Source organism: Callorhinchus milii, unplaced genomic scaffold (genome assembly GCF_018977255.1).
Source record: "Callorhinchus milii isolate IMCB2004 unplaced genomic scaffold, IMCB_Cmil_1.0 Scaffold5, whole genome shotgun sequence".
In the NCBI taxonomy this organism is placed as follows: domain Eukaryota; kingdom Metazoa; phylum Chordata; class Chondrichthyes; order Chimaeriformes; family Callorhinchidae; genus Callorhinchus; species Callorhinchus milii.
The window spans coordinates 62332323-62354827 of NW_024704746.1; the positions used below are offsets into that span (position 1 = coordinate 62332323).

Genomic DNA, 22505 nt, shown 5'->3' on the forward strand with positions numbered 1-22505 from the left:
CTTTAAGGATATTCTATCTGGTGCAAATGTCTTGCAGACATGTTATTCCTTGAATTTCTTCATAACACATGCTTAGTTAATTGATGTGCACTGTTGCTGAAGTTTCTTGAGCCAAACTGACTCATCCTGAGATGTGAACAGTCTTTTTTTTGGAAGACCGATGTGAATAATTGCCATTTCCCAGTCCAATGCTTCTCCCAACTCCTCCCAAAATGAATCAACTGTTTTTATATAATGGCAATTTACTACTGCCAAAGTTTAAAACATTCTGTTTTTCTCTTACTATTAACAATCTACATTTCTATTAACCTTTTAGTTCCATTGACTTCTTGGAATATTCATTGGTTATCCTCAAATGACTTTCATGTGACTTCCAGACCTCATTACTTTGTTTATTTGTATCTTTTCTGATTACCCTAAGGACAGACTTTAACAGCTCATTTAGCTGTTGCCATATTTCTGTGTTTTTAATACAAGGTTAGATTTTCTTTTCAAATGTATCGAGATGTTCTATTTTCCTTTTGTTTTGTCCTCTGGCTAAAATACACAGTCAATCCACTTTGCAATATATTCTGTGAGACCTCTCAGCGACGTTATAAGGTGCTATATTAAAGGCAAGGATTATTATTATTATTAGTTCTGCTCCTGATTTAGTCTTCTTAGGTCCTGAATTCACTCCTTGAAGTCACGATCTTATGTTAATTTTGGCCTATGACATTAGCACAATTTCAAAATAATCACTGAATGAAGCTTGAAGCATATTTTTCCCGCCTTTTTTTCAAATTAGAATTAGGTATTGAAGAATGTTGAAACACATGTAAACAAAATATTTAGGAACTTGTTAGTTTTCATTTATTGGCATCTTCCATCTCTTTGCAACCGTCTATTTTCAATCCGGTATATGTACGCAATTGAAAGTAAAGTTAAAATGCATCAACTAACAATCTAAATATAGTAAGTGTTATTTTAGTGGTACTTTGTCATTATAATTAAACAATTTGTCCTGTAGGCGCTTTACAAAACTGTAAATTAAATCGTGGCAATTTATAAAACATTTAATCTTAATGTTTTAACAAAATAGAAGCGTGCAATAATTAAAATGAAAGAAGATTTTTCTTTATGTGAATGCTGTAAGAATTATTCTACTTCGGAGAAGCTTTGAGATCCAGTTGAAACCAACACTATATTTCAATTGGTTTAATTGTTGGCTTTCTGAAATGCCGCATGTTTGCACCAGGCTCGCTGGGTTTAAACGGAGCCAGATTACCATAAGGACGTGGAAGAGGCAGGCCAGAGTCATCGTCTGGGATGTAGGCATTGGGCCGTGGGTCAGCAGTTGTATAAATCCCACTTGCCAACAAATGCTTGTCCTCCTCTTCTTTTTCCTAGTTTGGGGGAACAAAACGGAAAAATAATTAGCTACGTTTTTAATTTTTGCCCACAAAACATTCAGTAAATTCACTTTACGGTCTATCCTGTGAAGTGCTTTGAGATTTCTCGAAGATGTGAAAAGGTGCTATATCAAATGAAAGGATTATTATTAATAATTTGAATGCAACTGCTGAGGAATTGCGATAAGTTGATGATTTGATGTACCAAAGATCCTCAGAGTTACAAGTCTCGGGTCTGAAAGTCTGAAATTCTCCAACCATTGGATCTTCTTCACTTGGTGGGAACCTGCCTGTGGAGATTGAATGGGGTTGATGTATTTTGAATGATGGCAATTGGAGAATAGGTTCAAAGCACTCGTGCACAAAGTTGTTCACCATTTTAGACTGGATGTGACGTAAGAAGAAAATGCTTCAGGAAAAAAAACATTTTCAGTATTGTAAATTCTGATAATTCTCTAAACTTCAAAGCTGAATCATTTACGATTATAAATGTGGTCGATCCTAAATGTGGACTGCAAAAGTTCTCACTATTCTATTGTTGTGCTTCCAATTGTGTAAAGAAGAGAACAGGAAACAAGGAATCTATTTACTCCATTTACTGCTTACTCCTGGTGATCTGGTCAACTATGCTTCAGATGAATTCGTTATTCATCTTGTGGCTGTTAATGGAATTTTGTTGGTGCAAATGATTGCTCAATTACCTTCAAAATTCAGTGCATTTAACCGTAATAGCTGTGAAGTGCTTTGGAGATATTTTGCCTTGATATGGTGTCATAAAAATGCAAATTCCGTGATAGCTTTTAAAAGGGAATTAGAAAAAAAATGAAAAATATCAAAGTGTATGAGCAAAGAGCAGCGGTTGAGGCTACAATGAATAACTATATCAGATAGCAGGCATAATTATAGGACACTACTGTGTGCAATTATCTGCCCACAAAATATATAGTCAATCCACTTCACAGTATATTCTGTGAAGGGCTTTGAGACATCTCAACAACATGATAAAGAGCGAGATTAAATGTAAAGATTATTATTATTTTAAATTTGATGGACTGAATGCCTTCTTTCCTGTGCTGTAATTATATAATTCTGTATTAAAGATAAATTTCGTAAGCCATTCACATAGCAAACTGGATTCATACCTTTGCCTTTATTGCTTTAGATGCTTTGTATCTCTCTTCATTGCGTATTATCTTCAACCACTCATTTTCATACTCTTCACAAGGTGCCAGATTCTGTTCCAAACGCAGGTAACATGCTTCCACGAACTCCTGCTTATCACTGGCTTCCTGTTGCAGTTTGATGGCATTAGCTTGTTGCATGGATAACTCAGAGACCACAGACATCATCTTTCTGGTAATTTCTCTTATTTTTCTTTGCAGTTCGTTTATCTGCAGATTAAAACAAAACACCCGGAAATGTTTTACATCCAGAAAAGTGTACTTACTTATACTAAAGAATTTACAGTCACCTTCCCCGGCTCAGTGTCAGGCTCCGCCACTATTAAGCACTCCAAGACGCTACCTTACATGAAGGTCGCTATATAAATGCAAGTTGTTATTGTAATTAAGGGTACACATGTACATTGTAGCACATTGTGGTTCCAAGCACTCCGAGACACTAACCAAATGCGCTATATAAATGTAAGTTGTTGTTGTGCTTCCAATTGTTTAAAGAGGAGAACAGGAAACAAGGAATCTAGTTACTCAATGAATTGGTTTCTTTTAATAAAGATGCAGAAGGGAAAGAATCTGCTCGTGATTCTGAAACATCAGTGAAAGTACAGTACTCAGACCATGTGAAGTCATCATCAACACAGCTCATCACTTCTGACTGGGGAGCATTTCAAGGGTATTTAATTTTGTTAAGGCAAGTGAATATCATCCTGTACAATTCATTGCATTTGGACTATTATGTACAATGTTGGCTTTATCTTCAGGAGAACATTGTTGTATTGTTTGATCATAGTTTGGAATGGAAGCTACAATAAGTTAAACTTGTTTTTTTATTGGAGGCAACAAGAATGAGAGCAAACATAATCAAGTCCTTAAAATACAGTCAAGTCCTTAAAATTGCTATAGTTGTGATAGCAGAACTCCAGCCGGTGAGTACAACATTAAGAAATAGGGGGAGGGGGGGAATGGGTTTGAAATATGGTATATAATCTGATAACTAATTATCACAAGGATAAAAAGATGCCATTTTTTGTAAGGTAGTTGATCCCACAAGAAAGGGAACAGAGTTCAGAAGACATCAATAATAATAATAAACCTTGCATTTAACGCCTTATCACGTTGTTGAGATGTCTCAAAGCACTTACAATTTAATGCAGCACAATTTAATGTGACTCTGTACCTGTTTGGCCAAGTCCAGAGTAGCCTGTTTGCCATTCTCAGTTTTTCTGCGAATTCTTTCACAAAAACGCCTGACTTGTTCACAAATCAGGTCCTTTTCAAGTAATTGCTCCTCTTTTCTTGCCAGTTGCAAGTCCAGCTGAGGGAGATGAGAAATGAGAAACATTAGGTCACTGCATGCCTATGGGTTTCGAATAGCAAACTAATTGATGAGACAAGGAAACTTACAAAAGAGAACATGTCAAATCTCAGCTGCTCAAAGAGAAAACAAAAATGAACAAAAATAAACAACAGTGGGTTTACTTGTAGTGTTTCTTGATGTAATTCCTTAATAAGAAATCAGATATTTACAAATGGGCACTCCTTCTGGTTAATGGGATGTATGTCACAGAAACTCACCAACTCACAGTAAGTTCTCTCAGACATGATATACTCATGAAGCAAAGCGTTTGAGGGCAACAAATGAGAATCCTTATTGTAGAATACAGTTAAGAAATGCTGCGAGTTAGACCCAGGTAGGGCTGATTGAAAGTAGAAGGACCAAAATTGAGATGCTAAAATGATCTTTTTCAGATCTTGTTTGCTGGTGGTCTTACTATTTACATCCCACAAGATCATAATATTGGTCTGGATGAAGAAGTCCCTATGGCCCATCTGATCCCTCCAGAACACCCATTCTACTGTGTCCCCATCACTACATCAAACGTTTTAAAAGTATTAATAATAATAATCCTTGCATTTGATACAGCGCCTTATCATGTCATTGAGATGTCTCAAAGCGCTTCATGAATATACTGTAAAGTGGATTGACTGTATATTTTGTGGGTGAAACATGGCAGCCAATTGCGCACAGCAATGTCCCACAAACAGCCGTGGATTGAGTGACCAAATTATTCTTTTTAAAAATATAATGCCCTCAATATCCTGGCCGCGACCATCTTTCCTGACAACCTGTTCCAGTCGTCGATTTCCCTCTGCGTAAAGATTAAGTTTTTTTTGTAAACAATCAGATTCTTTTTGTTTCTCATGAAGGGAATGGGTGAACATTGCCTTGTTTGGAGAAGGAAAACTAGACATCATGGCATCGAGCTAGTACAGCTTGATATCTCAGCATTTCCATAAATAATGTTATAATATGTTCCATCTCTGCGGAATATTTAGATCTGTGAGAAAATCTTTTAAAAGCGTACAATAGCTGGCAGTATTTTAGATAGGCTGAAATGTGCTGTTGGACCTCAATAAATGTTCTTGCCATCTCTTTCATGCTCTGTCTAACAGCAGCTGGACTTCATTAGCTAAGCTGAGTTACAGTTATACATCGCAATTCTGCTTACAGTTATGTGAGCCATTTTCTGTCACATTAACCTCAGTAAAAATGCGAAGTAATTATTATAATATTAGTTACCTGTGGCCTGGGTAACAAGTGAGGTGCTTTATAACCAAAGCACTAAATAGCTTGAGTATTAAGGATGTAAAGTGAACAATAAGACTGAACATTCTGTTTGCTTTGTTTATTTCTGTCTTACAGTATTTAACGACTGAGGTTTCTATCAATTCTAGGCGAGTTCTATCTCATCTGTGGAGTGCATTTGATTCCTATTTTTACTTCCTCTATCCTGTACCTTGTTAAGGCAAGTTAATTTCATCCTGTACAATTCACTGCATTTGGGCCTATTTTTACCCCTTCCTATTTTTACTTCCTATATGCTGTACCTTGTATTTATCTGTATTGAATTTAATTTGACGGTATTCAACTTGCCTTGGATTCATCAACTGTTTATAGTAGTTTATAGTCCCTGACCCGGACCACCTCCATCACATTGCTCGCCTCCGACCGTACCTTACCCCAAATGCAGCCGAAACCCTCGTGCATGTGTTTGTCACCTCCTGCTTGGATTACTCAAACGCACCGCACCCCTCGCTGGTCTCCCCAGCTCCACTATTCAAAAGCTCCAGCTCAATCAGAACTCTGCCGCCCGCATACTGACCCGGACCAAACTCTATACCCACATCTCACCAGTCCTGGCCCAGGCTCCACTGGCTCCCCATCACCGAACGGAGCGACTTCAAGATCCTCACACTCGTGTTCAAATCCCTTCACTTTCTGGTACCGCCCTACCTCCGACCTCCTCACTCCCCAATCCACCAACTGGCGCCTCCGCTCGATGGCACCTGCCTGCCCCACCATCGGAGGTCACGTTTTCAGCTACTATTGCCCCGAAACTTTGGAACACTCTCCCTCAATCCCTCCACCTTGTCCCCTCGCTCCCCTTTCTCAAGTCCCGCCTGAAGACCTGCCTCTTCAATTGTACTTACAACCACCTACCACCCCCGGCTCGGAGTCAAGCTACTCCACTGTTAAGCAGTCTGAGACTCTACCCTGCGTGGAGGGCGCTAAATAAGTGCAAGTTGTTGTTGTAGTGCTTTGATAAAAGTCTTGCATCCTACAATCTGCATGCCTTAAACAAAGTAATTTAAATTATAAACACGGGAACAGTATCAGATTTATTTTGTTACCTGGTCTATCTTTCCGGTCAATTCAGAAAATGAAGGATCTTTTCCTTCCAATAGTCGTGCTCTGTTCTTCGCTGCAGGATTCTGCATCCGCTCTTCAAGGTTTCGTACTGTAATCTGCCACCGTGAGAGCTACAGTAAAATCCATAAACAAAATGTCAGAAAATTAACCCTTGGGACATAAACAGAAGACTCATTAATATGATTCTCATTAATGCACATTGAAGTACAATACTTATTGAAGCCCAATACTTGAAGCTATAAGGCTCAATGAAGATCAGGGTAAAAAAAAATGTACAGCCATCAATTTGACCTGAACTTTACAAATCCAATAACTTTTGGCAAATAATCATACAAAAAGCTTTTTTTTTTAGCCTGATATTATTTATCTTTACTTTGAGGTCTAATTTCAGGAAACAACACCATCAACCAAACAAGCAAGTTGGTTTTATCATGTGGAAATGATAATAATAATCCTTGCATTTGATATAGCGCCTTATCACGTCATTGAGACATCTCAAAGTCCTTCACAGAATATACTGTAAAATGAATTGACTGTATATTTTGCAGTGAAACGTGGCAGCCAATTGTGCATAGCGGTCGGTGTCCCACAAATAGTCGTGGATTGAATGACCAAATTTTTATTATTTATAATAATCATATAATAATAATCCTTGCATTTGATATAGCGCTTTTCACGTCTTTTAGACGTCTCAAAGCACTTCACAGAATATACTGTAAAGTGAATTGACTGTATATTTATAGGCGAACGCAGCAGCCAATTGCGCACAGCAATGTCCCACAAACAGTCGTGGATTGAAAATGACCAATTAATTATTGTTTTGTTTTTGGAGGGATTATTATTAGGCTCTGTGTGGAGTAAGGAAACTTGCCCGAGGTTTCGCCCTCTGCCTGGAATTGAACCCAGGTGTCTCGCTTGCAAGGCGAGTGCTCTAAACACTGAGCTACAGGACTCCACAGGTGACTCAATTGTATCATTAATAACCAATGTGAAAGGTTACAGAATCACCTCTAATTCTCTTCATTTGCTGCTAATGAAATAATTAAGAGCCTGTTATTTCCTCTGTACAAATGAGTTTGCATGCCACAGACTCCGATGGTGGACGCCGAACACATGATACAGGGTGACACATGGTGACCCCATTATTACGTGTTCTGATTTTGCCAGAGTTTGCCTGTAGCGAGCGTGAGTTTAAAAAAACGGAACACTTTATGATGTGAAGAGGGAATGGTAGGTATTCTGAAAGGTTGAGATCAATGGGGCCTCCTTCTTCCAAACCGATCTTTTTTGATCTTGTATATTGTGGACTCGCGCTTTACAGGCAGAATGGCATTCAGCCGGTTTCCCAATCTGACAAAAATCACCACTTTCCATGTTGCAAGTTATTTGCAGAAAGCACCGCTGATGTCACTTCCTGCGTGCTGTGCACGGAAATTGCTACAAACGTCACTTCCTGCATGTACGCGTCTCTCTTTGCAAAGTAAGTGACACTGCGGCGCTTTCTGCCCCACACACAGGAAGTGACATTAGTGGTAATCTGAAGGCCCAGAAGATGTCTTTCTTTGTGCTTTGTTTTAACATGGGAGCCTGAACCTATGGTCCAAATCAGTGTGTTATTACAGGGTTCCCCTGTTTGTTCTGGGGAAATGTTCTTCATATTTTGTCTTTAACACCCATGTTAAAAACTGCAGAAAATTCATCCGTCCCCAAATCTCTGCTGTTCAACCCAGATTTCCTTCCCTCCACAAAGATCTTATTAATAGTGCCCAACCCGCACTACAGCATAGAAATGATCGAGTGTCAGATAATATTATTCACCTTTGTCTGATTTATTTCATCTAACATCTAAATGCTGTTTACAGCTAACTAACCCTCCTGCTCTTTATTGATGGAGACAATCAACACAACATCAACTTTTTTGTTTCAGTAGCTAGTCTACATATTGTGTGTGTTGTTGGTTGGCACTCATTTACTTCATTCAAGTTCAAACTAGTATCTTCATAACATCTAAACAGATCGTCTTTGCAGTGCCACCAGCATTTATATTGTGCTTTTCATTTAAAAGATAGTCTTAAGCTGTCTGAAAGCATTGTCCTGTGCTAGAAGGTTAATGTCATGCATCATACTGTTGAGAGCAGTGACTGACCTTTTTATTTCTTGCACAATCTGAATATTAGACCAATGGTCTATCTGACACAGTTTCCACTTGTTTATGAAGTTTTAATAATAGAACCATTGTTCGGATGTGATTTGTTCAAATATTCACATCCTCAGTTCTTAGATGCTCTGGAATAAAGCCAGGATGTGACTTGGAAAAAATTATTTGCTTGATGTGTACTGTACAATGTTTGCAGCAACGATCGAAATGTCAACAACACTGCTGTCTGTTCCAGTCTAAGTTTTGGTATCACAATATCCTCATGTCATTAATCTTTTAACCTAAGAAACCTATTAGAAGATGGTTGATAAGGATCTGTGGAATGCAGTTTGTTGTACAATTGAATAATAATTCATGTGTAACAAAAATATAATTTACTCCTGAGTTCTGTAATCAGTTTATACAATGCATGATTAATAGCAGCAATTTAACAAGGGCTGGCGAATAGTGTAAGCTGCTTCCCTCCGCTCCAAGACTGAATCTGCACCATTAAAATGTCCTAAAATAGAGTGTTTGCTTATGTAGATATTTTTTTAATTTTGTGGGATAGGTGTGGTTAAGAACTGAAAAAGGGCAAGCGATTTGATTCTAATTTGCGACACTGTAGGCACAGTTCAAATGGTTGATGTGTTTGCCTGTACAACATTCACTTAATTTCTGATTAATCTTACGTTGTGAAGGACTTGAAGATGGTTCTGTTATGCGAAAGGCATATATATATTCGTCTCTTTCTGAATATTGCTATGTTCCTACAGCTAACTCGGCCTGTGGGGAGGATTGAGGGCAAGAAACCAAATTCCTTTACTTCATATCAAAGCCAGTTGATCTCCAATACACTGCGCCAATCCCTTACAAAAGCTATTTTTAAAATTGGAGTTCTGGTTACAAACAAACCACTTGGATTCCTTCTTGCACTCAAACCAACTTTTCTGTTACTGCTTTTGTGTTTAGACAAAACACTAAGACTTTGTGCTTAAGTCAGTATGTCAATGAAAAATGTCTATTATTTGGCAGGAAAGAGGACTGTAAATTTCAACTTTTAATTGTAAGAATGTTTCCAAGGCAGCAAATGAGATGGTATGACTCTTGAGATGTTGTTTAACCACAAAATCCAGTCTCGCTTATTTCACGTATGTGAAAGGAGTTTGCTATTTTTTACTCGAGAAGTAAGTTTGTTTATACAAAGCTCTTCACTGTCATGTGTTATGTAAATTCTAGTATTTTCCTTTTCCTATCATCTGGAACTTAATCCTGGATGCAGACAACATTGCTGAGAATGTGTATGAGAAAATTTGAAGCACTTTGTTTAATGTGATTAATATCATCTTCACTATGTGAAATAATTTGTGTTGCTGGACGAAGTCTGTATATAGGGTGCTATTTATGCCAGTCAAACATCTGGTGTTCTGAGTCACTTAGGAAAGAGGTCAAATTCCTCTTAGATCTGTCATAAAAAAATCTGTTTGACATTTAAATCACGTTCTCCAAACTAAATTACTGTAATAATGTAAAAATTGCGGGGGAGTCATCTTTCCCCAATGAGTGTGGCATTCGAATGTTAAGATTAGATTTTTTTGTCAACCGAAAGTACATAAGAAACAAATTTCTCATAATGCTAGGCACCGCAAGTTTTGCCATCAGTCGAACTTCGTCTTGTGGGTATCTCACTTTTAAGGTAACTTTTGCTGTCTGTTTTTCTTTTCAATTGTCACGATCTTGATCTCAAATTCATTAATTAGGGCACAATAGGCGAGGTACTGGGGGTACTTTGAATGCTTATCCTCTTGATTTGTGTGTAATTCTGTATTGTAAGTTTGTATTTTGTAATGTAGTTTTTAGATCCCAAACAGCAAGAAGGTTAAGCTGGGACTCTACCAAAGCATATCATGCACTCCCTTTCCCATCCCAAGCATTAAGAAAAGTGTTCCAATGTGATCAAAACCTGTCTGGGATAAGAATGGATAATCTGAACAGTAGGTAAGGGCAAGAATCGGGGTCGAAGTGTGTTAAATGGGGAAGATCCTCAGTAGATGGTCAGTATCTCTCGGGAGGGGAAAAAGAAAAATCATACAAGGTTTTTGAGCTTGGACAGTAATACATGTCAGAAGGTGACCAGCCAAAAGGGTATAATGATGAAAATCTGGAAATAGGTGCCCTATCCTATCCTACTGCAGCTCTCAAAATTAGAACCAGCAGAGGACAGATTATTAATTGAATAAAAATGTTTTCTACCACTTGACACGCCTAATTAGTTGAATACTAATAATCCTTGTATTTGCTATATGGCTTATCATGTCACTGAGATGTCTCAAAGCGCATTGCACGATATACTATAAAGTGGATTGACTGTGTATTTTGGGTAAAATGTGGAGGCCATTTTGCACCCAACAATAGCCCACAAACAGCCATGGAGTGAATGACCAATTTTATTTGGGGGATTTGGTGGCCCAGGGCACCAGGAGAAACTCCCTTCTCCTTTTGAACTGTGCCGTGGGATCTTTAACCTGAACAGGCAGACAGGACCTAGGTTTAACGTCTCATCCGAAGGTTGGCACCTCCAACAATGCAACATCCCTCGCCCCCCAGCACTACACTGAGTGTCAGCTTAGACTATGTGATTCCAAGTCCCGACGTGGGGCTTGATCTCACAACCTTCTGACTCAGAGACGAGAACGCTACACTGACCAAGGCTAACACAAGATGTTTCTATTGACAAGATACGAATGGTGAGTAAACAGACTGTTATTTTCCACCTTTGCTATTAGGTCTCCATTCATGTTGCACTCGTTTTCTGCCACTCCTGTTCACCTAGTTCCTCACCTCACTTCCTAAGTTTAAAAAAAAACAGGTATCTCCACAAGTCACTGACTTCAGTCATTGACCTGTCCTCGCTAATCATAATCTTTTGTTTTCTATTGTCAAAGTAATTTTCTGTAGCTCAGACAAACAGAAATATTGCAAATTTCAACATTACATCATAAAACAAAAAATTACAGCATGTTGCCTGTTTTCTACCTGTGCCTTTTGTGTGATCAAATCCTTATCCAGTTGCTGTTTGAGTAGCAGAATTTTGCGATCCATGCAAATGTGTCTCTCTTCCTCGGATATTTGAATTTTCAAGAATCGGACTTCTTCGTTCAATCCATTCAACTCGAGATCACCATTTCTTAGCAATGAATCCTGAATGTTTACCTTCTCGTAGAAAATACAAACCTCCTCTTCTCTCTGAATCAACTGAATTCCTCTATATTCAAAGAAAAACATTGCACCGGAATATTATTTTTCTATTTTATCTACTAAATAAAATTGCACTGCATGACTATATGTGGAACATTGCTGTGCGCAAATGAGTTACTGTGTTTGCCTCCTATATATAGTCACTACATGTTACAGTGAATGCTGTGAAGTACTTTGAGACATCTTCCTGACATAAGAGGTGTATATCAAATGCAAGAATTATTATTATTATTTTCTCCTGTGCCTAATTTCATGTGTTCCTATTAAATATTACTACCAACTACTACGATAGCTTTGTAAATTAACCTTTGTATAATAATAATAATCCTTGCATTTGATATAGTGCTTTTCACGTCTTCTAGACGTCCCAAAGCGCTTCACAGAATATACTGTAAAGTGAATTGACTGTATATTTGTGGACGAACGCGGCAGCCAATTGCGCACAGCAATGTCCCACAAACAGTCGTAGATTGAAAATTCCTAAAAGTACTCCAAAAACATCCACTCATCAATCTTGTTCTTGTGGTTTTGTTTTGGGCTGTGAACAGTCATTTGAGAAATCCTGATGTCATCTATTAATTCTTCAGCTTAATATCATGCATAATTTTCCTCCTGTCCACCAACTATTGTATGTCTATTTGTCCTCTGATTAAAGGGCTATATTAATGTTAATCGTTGTGTTATGAAATGTTGGATTAACCTTTAAGACTAAAGATCATTGACAATTAAATAGACAATTAACTGGGAACCAATGATAGAAGACCAGGAAGTATAAGAAGGGATTGTGGGAGAACAACTAGTGTGGGTTTATAGCTGGAGTGATTTTGAGCAGAATAAAGGATTTACTTAATACTGTTCACTAGTGTTGTGGATTGAGAATCTCTACATAGAAATAGGAGTAGGCCATTCAGCCCCTCAAACCTGTTCTGCCATTCTATAAGATCATGGCTGATCTGTACCTAAAGTACAATTCTTCCCCCACCCCCATTACCCGTATCCCTTAATACCTTGTCCTAACAAATGTCTATCCGCCTCAGTCTTGAACGGATCCAGCATCCACAGCCTTTTGGGGTAGAGAGTTCCAGATTTAAGATGTCCAGTGAAGAAGACATCTACATGAAGCAGACATCTTATTCACTGCACCACTGGGTGAATTAGGGTGCCTCGTCTTGTCTTGCCTATCTAATTTAAAGTAAAATGGACAAATAGGTACATTTCATTCCATTCGTTAACTGTTTTTCCATTTTACCTTTCGTTGCGGTTCTGAACAGCCATTTCATATCGTTTCCGGAGGCGTACCATATCTGCTTCAGTCTGGTTGATTTGAGCACTGAGCTTTCCCATGTTCAGACTTTGTTCCTCCGTCTTCTCTCGCATCCTACTCAGCATTTCTAGGGTTTTGTTCATGGTTCTCCGCAAGCTATCTCGGATTACGTAGCTGTTAACTTGTAAAAGTTTCTCTTTCTGCAGTTCTCTGTGGGAGATAACACACCAGGTTATGCAGATTCATAACTTTTATGTCTCTAAATTCCATAATTTAACATTTTGGGGGCAGAATGCAAAACAAAGAACCAATTTTACATTTGTAGCAACAGAATATGCTTTGGGTTCAGTTTCTGCTCTTTGAGATTTTGTAATGCTGCTATTCATATTTTTTTGGGTTGTATATTAGTAAATGTACATTTAAGATAGTCACAGTGGGAAGCATGATATTTACTTTCCACTCAATTATGTTTTGCCTTTACCATTTTGAGCATAGCACATACCCAGAACTCTTAAAATTAGGTGTTAGTTTATATTAAATGATCCAAATTGTCATTGTATGACGACACTGACAGCTGAAAAGTAATCAGTTATGTATATTAAGGTACTACTGCCCTTTGGTGCCAAATGCCATATGGGCTTTAATCAATTTTGAGGTGCATTACTGTAATAATAATAATCCCTGCATTTAGTATAGCACCTTATCATGTCAGAAGGACGTCTTAAAACGCTTCACAGGATTTACTGTGAGCATATATGCATAGGCAAACGTAGCAGCACAACTGTGCACAGCGATGTCCCACAAACAGCCAAGAAACAAATGACCAATTTTATTTGGGAAATTGTTGGCCATAACACTAGGAGAAACTCTCTTCTCTTATCGAATAGTGCCCTGGGATCTTTATTCACCTGAACACGCAGAGGGGACCTTGGCTTAAAATCTGATCCATAGGACGACACCTACAACTATATTGGAGAGTCAGTTTAGACTACATGAGTTCAAGTCCTGACTTGAACCCATAACCTTCTGACTCAGAAGTGAGAGGGCAACCACTGAGCCAAGATGACACAATGTACTTCATTTAGATAGTGAAATTCTTCATTTGGAGCTGGTCTTATCTAAACGTACAACAACAACAACAACAAGATTCCATTTATAAAGCGCCTTCCACGTCAGGAGGACGTCCCAAGGCGCTGCACAGTTGGGTCATGACCCGAGCAGGGGGGAAATGGTCAGGGTGAGGGGAGGGAAGGGAGGGAGCGAGGAGGGGGGAAATGGTCAGGGTGAGGGGAGGGAAGGGAGGGAGCGAGGAGGGGGGAAATGGTCAGGATGAGGGGAGGGAAGGGAGGGAGCGAGGAGGGGGGAAATGGTCAGGGTGAGGGGAGGGAAGGGAGGGAGCGAGGAGGGGGAAGAGAGTCGAGAGGGGAGCTGAAGGCTCGGTCAAAGAGAAAGGTTTTGAGACCGGCCTTGAAGGAGGAAAGGGAGGAAGTGGCGAAGGCACTGGGGGATGGAGTTCCAGAGCCTGGGGGCTGAGAGGCTGAAGGCCCGACCACCGATGGTAGGTCGGTTGGGGCGGGGGACGTGGAGCAGACCAGAGCCAGAGGAACGGAGGGTACGGGCAGGTAAGTAGGGGGATAGTAGGTCGGAGAGGTAGGAGGGAGCAAGGCCGTGAATGGCCTTGTAGGTGAGGATGAGGATCTTGAAATCAAAACGTACTTGGTCTTATCGTATGAATTATTTCTGCGAAGTTCCAATTCTAACGTTATAGCTTTGATGTTTTCAGTAAGTTCTTCAATTTTCAGTGATGCAGCGTATGTGAGATTAACATACTTATTTCTCTCATTCTTGATGAACTGATACGCTTTAGCGAATTCTCTTAGCCTGAAACACAAAGCGCAATTGGTATTAATTGCCCGGGCTAAAGTAGCAGTTAATAACCATAAAGCTCTTACTGAAAACGTACTTCAGCATTCTTTCAACACTTTCCCACCTAGTGTTTACATCTGGAATATTGTCCTGGATGTAGCAATAACAAGCGCTCCGAGACAGTTTAAGGCTAGTCAATGATACAGATAGCGGTAAAGCTATTTTCAGTCTAATGATAATTCCTAGCACCAGACATAGAATTTGCCTCTTGGATCTGGGTAACCCTGGGCAGCTTCAACATTGCATTTCTGATATTCCCTACAAAAGGAAAGTAATCTGAGCGGGGAATGTACTGTGTTGCCCTTGTGTCTTGAAATATACTGAGGTCAAAAATAGAAATCATGCCACTCCTTGGGAATCCTGCTCCGCAAATAGGTTTCATCGAATCCCAATTCCAGGGGTTAGTGTGATGTACCTCAGGTTACACACTTCCAAACGTTCCAATTCCCAGACTCTTATTCCTTATTGATGATTTTTTCGAAATCCTGCATTTTACATCTCATTGTATCTTATATTATTTCAGTAATCTTTTCTAGCAATAATTCATATAGTCTAGTAATGCAGATTTTCGTTTCACATACATTTAACGTTAAGCATATTTTCCATAGATTTGCGGTAAGCTAAAGGTAGCAGCAAATCTAAAGATATGACCAAATCCATCTGTAAATTGCAATGTACATCAAAATTTTTAACAATATACTTAGGGCTTCCACTTTTCAATTTTTATTTCAAATTATTAATAAGGACTCTACAAAAAAAAGTATTTGATTCAAAGGAACTCAGGCCTTTAAGGACAGACACCAGGAAGTATTTATTTCCCCAGAGGGTAATCAATGACAGGGAACATGTTTTTAGGAAGGGAGGTCAAAGCTTGGATCCTGGAAAACAATAAAAAAAGACATTTAAAAAAAACAGCTTGGTTTTCTGGAAGGATGAGATGCAATAGACCAAAACGCCTTCTTCATCTGAACCAATCTTGATATCTTATGATTTACTCTTTTTTTTAGTTTGAAGATGGAATAATTGTTGTTTCTCTATCTGAGGCAACAAAACAGTTTCTTTCTATATTAATTGTTTACAGCAGAAAGTCAGACAAGAGTCAGCAAAACCCCCCACTAATTTCGGTGCATTTTAGAGCTCTCACAGTGTTTATGCTGGTTTGGGACCGATTTCCAAAACACAAACATCATACCAGCACACACACAAACATTTTACTGCCATAACCACAAACAGGCACAAACACAAAATACATCCCTAAACTTTTAAGGAATAACATTTTTTTAAAAAGTTGTGCTGTTATTGCCTTTCTTGTCTACTACCGGAAAACATTCTACATATTTAAAGTTTTAGTGGCTAAGTTAATAAACTTCTACAGTTTTGTCAGAATAAATAATTAAATATTTATTTAAGACCAAGCACTGTAACACAAACAAAATATTAATGTTCACATGGATAGTTCCCTCCAATATTTAAAAATAATCCAAATTTGATTTTTTAACAGGTCAATTTGACCTAAAATAAAAAAAGTAATGCAATGGTCTGAGACATCCTGCAATTTTTCATCACAACAAATAGACTTGCAGTCTTTGAACAGATAAAAACTACAGTGAATTCAAAATGGGGGTTAACACCCACCAATCTGTTCATAACCCATTTATAATAGGACGTGCTATTGTTATTTTGCAAAGTTGGCTTGTGTTAAAACCCAAGGGCTTGGGCTGAAAGGCAGAAAGATTCCTACTTCGTTTGTGAATCTAAGAATTTCTTCTGATAGCTTTCAAACGCGAGATCTTTCTCCCTCTTCTCTTCTTTGGATTGTTCATATCTATGCTGTTTTAAAAAGAATATAAAATTATATAAACAAAATAATTCAACAGACTTCATACCCCCACCTCGAGTCAAGCCAGTAGTATTTTGGGATGTCCCCCCAACATGAAAGGGACTCTATATATATATCCATGTAAATTTGTTTTGTATTTTACTACCATATTCAATATTTGACAATATTTCACTTTGCTTAAGTGAATGCTTCAGTCATCATTTTATAGTATATCTGCCAATCATTCTTGTTTACCACCTTCATTGGTATGTAGGTTACATAGAGTGTACAACATGGAAACAGGTAATTTGGCCCAACCAACCTCTGCCAAGTCTCAGATACTCCACAAATCTCCACCATTCCTCCCCCTCCCAGTCCTTAGGCAAGTATTTCAGTAAATCCCCTGGGGATCACATATTCATATTACTCATATACCAAGTTACAGTGTTGTTATGCTATGCAACTATCACATACAAGCTTGACCCTGTTCTCACCTGACATCCGATATCCATCATGAACACCGGATAAAGACCAGATATGAGAATCAATCCAGTTGAGATCTGATAACAATAATAATCCTTGCAATTCATAGGATTGATAGACGTCTTCGAGACATCTCAGAGCACTTAACAGAATAAACTGTTAAGTTAATTGACTGTATATTTTGTGGGCGAAACTCAGGAGCCAATTGCACATAATAGTGTTCCACAAACAGTAGTGGATTGAGTGAAACAATTTATTATTTTTTTTGAAGGAATTATTACCCCTGGAAAAGTGATCCACCAATCGACTAACCACTAGGCTCCTAACTTACTGCTAGGTGACTAGATGCGTGTGGAATAAGAAAACTTGCCCAACGTTTTGCCCTGGCCGGGAATCAAACCCAGGTCTTCTCACTTGCGATGTTGGTTAACCAATGAACATCGGGGAGTTCAAACCCTGGATTCATTTAAAAAGCAGCTTAATGCTGTGATGCGAGGACAGAAGGGTGCGTATTCTGGAAGGTTGAGATTGGATGGGCCGAAGGCCTTTCTTCATCCAAAACAATCTTGTGATATATCTTTGACTGTTGAGAAACGAACAATTGAAAGTTACCTGAGTATTCATAAGATCTCTTGCTTTTTGGTCCTTTTCATCATTCCTGATGTGGGAAAGGCGGGCTAGGTTTAAAACTTGCTCAACGGCAATCCTTTGCTCTGCAAGGAGTTGATCTTCTTCAACAGTACACTGATGTAACAAATGGGTCTCCAGTTCAGTCAGTGAAAGCTGTAAATTAAATAGGACTGGTATATTAATCACTTCAGAACACTATAAACAGATTTGATTTTCATTTCCAATAAAAATTGGGACACTTTCCTCAAGCAACCTTCTTGTGAAGCATCTTTAACCTCCACCCGAATAGGCAGACAGGAATTCGGTTTAACCTCTGACAATGCAGCACTCCTCCAGCATTGCACTAAAATGTCAGCTTGTACTCCGAGCTCAAAGTCCCAGTGGGGGACACGAACCCACCATGTTTCAATTCAGGTTCGAGCTGGAGAATGCTACCAACTGAGATCCATGTTTGACTGTAGCTAAATATGATACTGATTTTACTCGGTCAAATCCAACATAGAAATGCTGCTTGCAGGATGTCAAGTGAAACGCTGGTAGGCATCACAGTTTTCTAAAAATAGCTTTAAACAAATTATTTTGGGGGGCATCAACCAGGTGTCTGAACGCCTATAGAAACTCAACACTGCTTAAGAGTATACAAACCAAGTTGAGAATTCCATGCATTCCACCTACACATGGAAATTCCAGAGATAGATTGTTGGAATGCATGGAGGGATGAATCCTGCTTACCTAATTCCCGGAAACCATTGGGTGTAGGTTGGCAAGAGCCAAGGCTTGGGGACCCCAGAGTTTGTGTTGGGATAACTGCTGGAGTCTAACCAGCTTGCCATTGATATCGCTATTATAAAATAGATTTAATGATAATTATTGCATGAAACACCATCATTTTCACCCAATATTCTCAAAATGTCAAGATATCTGTTAGACATATTGTTACAACTTACCTATAATAGAATATTCCTTACATTTGACATAGCGCTTTTATAATATAATAATAATCCTTGCATTGGATATAGCGCTTTTCACGTCTTCTAGACGTCTCAAAGTGCTTCACAGAATATACTGTAAAGTAAATTGACAATATATTTGTGGGTGAAATGCGGCAGCCAATTGCGCACAGCAGTGTGCCATAAACAGTTGTGGATTGAAAATGACCAATTTATTATTGTTTTGGAGGGATTATTATTAGGTGTGTGGAGTAAGGAAACTTGCCCAAGGTTTCACCCTGCCTTGTGCGGTTCACATCCACACATATGAAGAGACATTAAGGGACTATGTTGTAAGGATGCACACGGTCAAGATGCCTGCCTTGAAGTTACTTCCTGCCCAGGAAATGAAGTTAAGAACAACCATCTTTACTATGCTCCTACCTTATTTATTTAATGACCAAGTTATTATTGGGTTTTTTTGAGGGATTATTATCAGGCATGTGGAGTAAGGAAACTTGCCCAAGGTTTCGCCCAGCCGGGAATCAAACCCAGGTCTCTCGCTTTCGAGGTGAGTGCTCTAACCACTGAGCTACAGGACTCCTGTTCGATCATGTTACCTGTTCGATCATATTTTTTTTCAGCGTTTTGACTTCACTTTGCAGTTCATTTCTCTTTTCCAGCATTGTCCCGTCGTCCTTAGGCAAAATACCGGCCTGAAACCGAAACAGCATTGAATTTTTTTTAAAAAATCTCCAACAACAACTAATTCCATTTATATAGCCTCTTTCAGGAAGGATAGCATCTTGGAGAATAAGCTGGGAAATCTCTTTTAATAGCTTTTATACATATTTGAAGAAACCTAAAATACTATATTAAGTATGTCTCAGATTTGATTCCAGTTCCTCCTGCTCAATACTGTTGTTGCCTTTTTGGATTTAATGAATAGTTTGTTGCATTACCTCCAGCAGAACTGGAGTATTAGGTGACAGGTGTATATATTTTGTGTTTAGGGCACAAAATATACAGTCAATCTACTTTACAGTATATCCTGTGAAGCGCTTTCAGACATCTTGAAGATGTGATAAGGCACTATATCAAATGGAAAGATTAATATTTAGTATAGATCTGCAGACCTTTACATAACAATAATAATAACAATCCTTGCATTTGATATAGCACCTTTCACGTCGGGACAATATCTCAAAGCATTTTACAGAATTTACGGTAAAGTGTATCAACTGTGCCTTTTATAGTGAATAAAAGGAAATAATAATAATAATAATAATCCTTGCATTTGATATAGCGCTTTTCATGTCAGGAGGACATCCCAAAGCGCTTCACAGAACACACTGTAAAGTGAATTGACTGTATATTTGTGGGCGAACGCGGCAGCCAATTGCGCACAGCAATGTCCCACAAACAGTCGTAGATTGAAAATGACCAATTTATTATTGTTTTTGGTTTTGGAGGGATTATTATTAGGCTCTGTGTGGAGTAAGGAAACTTGCCCAAGGTTTCGCCCTCTGCCTGGAATTGAACTCAGGTCTCTCGCTTGCAAAGCGAGTGCTCTAACCACTGAGCTACAGGACTCCACAAACTTGAATCAAACTTGAATAACTGTTCATTTGGAATAAACACCCCAGATAATGTTTAATTAATGTTCCAATGTTCTCAAGCCATTTCCAACACTACAAATAAGAATTACAGCTGCCTTCTGCTTCCAAAAAGGCAAAAATGTCAAACCATGCCACGCTACAATAGTTTGCATCATGGGAATAAGACAAAAACTCGCATTTCGGTCTTAAATAACTATCTAAAGGCTTCTGGTGTGATTTTCTTTCAGAGTTGAGAATCTGAATTAATCATTTCTAATGCTTACAGCGATCATGTATTAGCCAAACAGCTCTAAGCAATGGTGTATACATTTACAAAAAGAAAAGGTCTATTGGAAAATTACCTGTGATTTTACCCTGTTGTACATCATTTTTATGTGATCCAGTGTTTCGTTTGTAACCTTTAATTGTAGCTCTTTCTTCTTTAAATTTCGAATAAATCGATCCTTTTCTCTTCCTGTCTGTAAAAGTGCATCCTTCAATGTCTTCCTATCCATTTGGATGTGGCGTAGTTTTAATTCCAGGGAAGCTCTGTTAAAAATGAGTACATGTACATAATAAGGCTGATTCTAGGGGTCAAGCTCCAACAATAGAAAAGAATCTAACAATGACAATACATTAACTGAAGAGTAAGGCAGCTTCAAAACTGGACTCAGGTACAAGTAGGCATTTTGCAAACATGTTTAAAGATTGCAAAAAATTGCATGTACAAACCAAACTCGAAAGAAGTGAGACATGTCCTTTAAACAAACGTGCTATTCATTGCCCACTTCCCCCACAATTAGTGGAGACGGCAACATTAACCACTCTTGCTAATGTAAAAAACAATGCACAAATGAACTCAAAGAAATCTTATACATTAATATCCTGAGAAGTTACAATATTCAGTACAAACCTTTCTCCCATTAATGCAGATTCGGTGTCTTTATATAGTTCACTTATCTTAAGTGCCTGGTTGATCTCTCTTTCTTTGGTGTCCTGCATAACCCTTTTTCCCTCCAACTCTTTCATTATTGTTATCCTCTCATCCTCGGTCATTCTAGACTTTTGATCAATTTGTTTTAAAGAGACAGCAATTTCATGGATTTCGTCATCAAACTCAGCTTTCTTCTTCTCTAAATTGCTAAGAATAAAAGGAACAGGTTCACTGTCAAAATTGCAAATAATATTTGGTATTATCATTAGTGTGGTTCAATTTTCGAAAAAAATCTAAAGAAAGACTGAGATTAAATTTCAGATCTGCTCATTCTAGCTCAGTAACAAGCAGCATCAGACATTAGCAAAACCCAGATGAGAAACTAAAGGAATTAAGGCCAAAACATTCTTTCTATTAAAAAAAAGTAGTGAATACTGCTTAATGTTACTTTTGAAGAAACATTTACAAAATTACATTAGCATCTAGCTTTGCTAAAAATTGCTTGTGAGTAATGCATTTTTTTTTAGTTTAACAAAAGTACAGCAGACAAGGATTTGGACCTGAGCAAGGGGTTGGGATCAGGAGGGTGGAGGATAGGAGGGTGGCCAAAGGTGCAGTCGAAGAGGAGGGTCTTGAGATGTGTCTTGAAGGAGGCAAAGGAGGGCCGAGGCGACCGGACTGTGGGATGGAATTCCAAACGGTGGGGGCAGAGACGCTGAAGGAGCGGACAGGTTGATAAGGGGTTAGCAGGTCACAGACCCATTCGTATATGTTCCTAGCATCCACATTCACAGTTGCCCTCCAGTACCCAGGGCGGCCATTGTCCATGTGGATGCCTGGGTAGTGAGTGTTGGTACACCACTTGACTCTAGAGGAGGTCACATTCAATCCTGACCTCTCCATCCAACTGTCACACACTTGTACAATCAGTAGTTGGGGGTAGTTTCAACGGACCAGGAGCAGATACCTTGGCTGTTTTTCCATCCTTAACCCTAGGTTGGCTGGGCAATTTCACCTCCCTGGCACATCCAGCTGAGCCCAGCAAACTCAGTATAATTATCTCGTTTGCAATTTGTATTCCAATATTTTATTACTTCACTTTCAACCATAACCATTTAATAATTAGAATATTTAAAAAAAAACTTACATTTTTCTCCGGTTAATTTTCTCCATATCTTTAGATAGCTGTCCAGGAATAGATTGCAGTTCGGCCACGTCACCCTATCGATAGGAAGAGAAAAGAGAG

General features: G+C 38.6%; 1 protein-coding gene and 1 non-coding gene across 4 annotated transcripts in view; both read right to left on the bottom strand.

The window, feature by feature from the left end:
• Nucleotides 1-827: 827 nt before the first annotated feature.
• Nucleotides 828-22505, bottom strand: part of ccdc146 (coiled-coil domain containing 146) — a 51567-nt gene continuing 29889 nt past the window's right edge. For all 3 annotated transcript variants that reach the window (XM_042335530.1, XM_007890900.2, XM_042335531.1), the window contains 13 exons: nt 22407-22480; nt 21239-21466; nt 20688-20874; nt 19348-19443; nt 17781-17951; nt 16608-16696; nt 14657-14821; nt 12926-13150; nt 11455-11683; nt 6263-6391; nt 3747-3884; nt 2534-2782; nt 828-1385 (listed from right to left, as the gene is read on the bottom strand). In XM_042335530.1, the coding sequence (XP_042191464.1) occupies nt 1182-1385; nt 2534-2782; nt 3747-3884; nt 6263-6391; nt 11455-11683; nt 12926-13150; nt 14657-14821; nt 16608-16696; nt 17781-17951; nt 19348-19443; nt 20688-20874; nt 21239-21466; nt 22407-22480 (2184 nt within the window). In that variant the 3' untranslated portion in view covers nt 828-1181. The remainder of the gene's footprint in view (nt 1386-2533; nt 2783-3746; nt 3885-6262; nt 6392-11454; nt 11684-12925; nt 13151-14656; nt 14822-16607; nt 16697-17780; nt 17952-19347; nt 19444-20687; nt 20875-21238; nt 21467-22406; nt 22481-22505) is intronic.
• Nucleotides 19258-19329, bottom strand: trnas-cga. Its single transcript has one exon. It is a non-coding gene; the product is annotated as a tRNA-Ser (tRNA).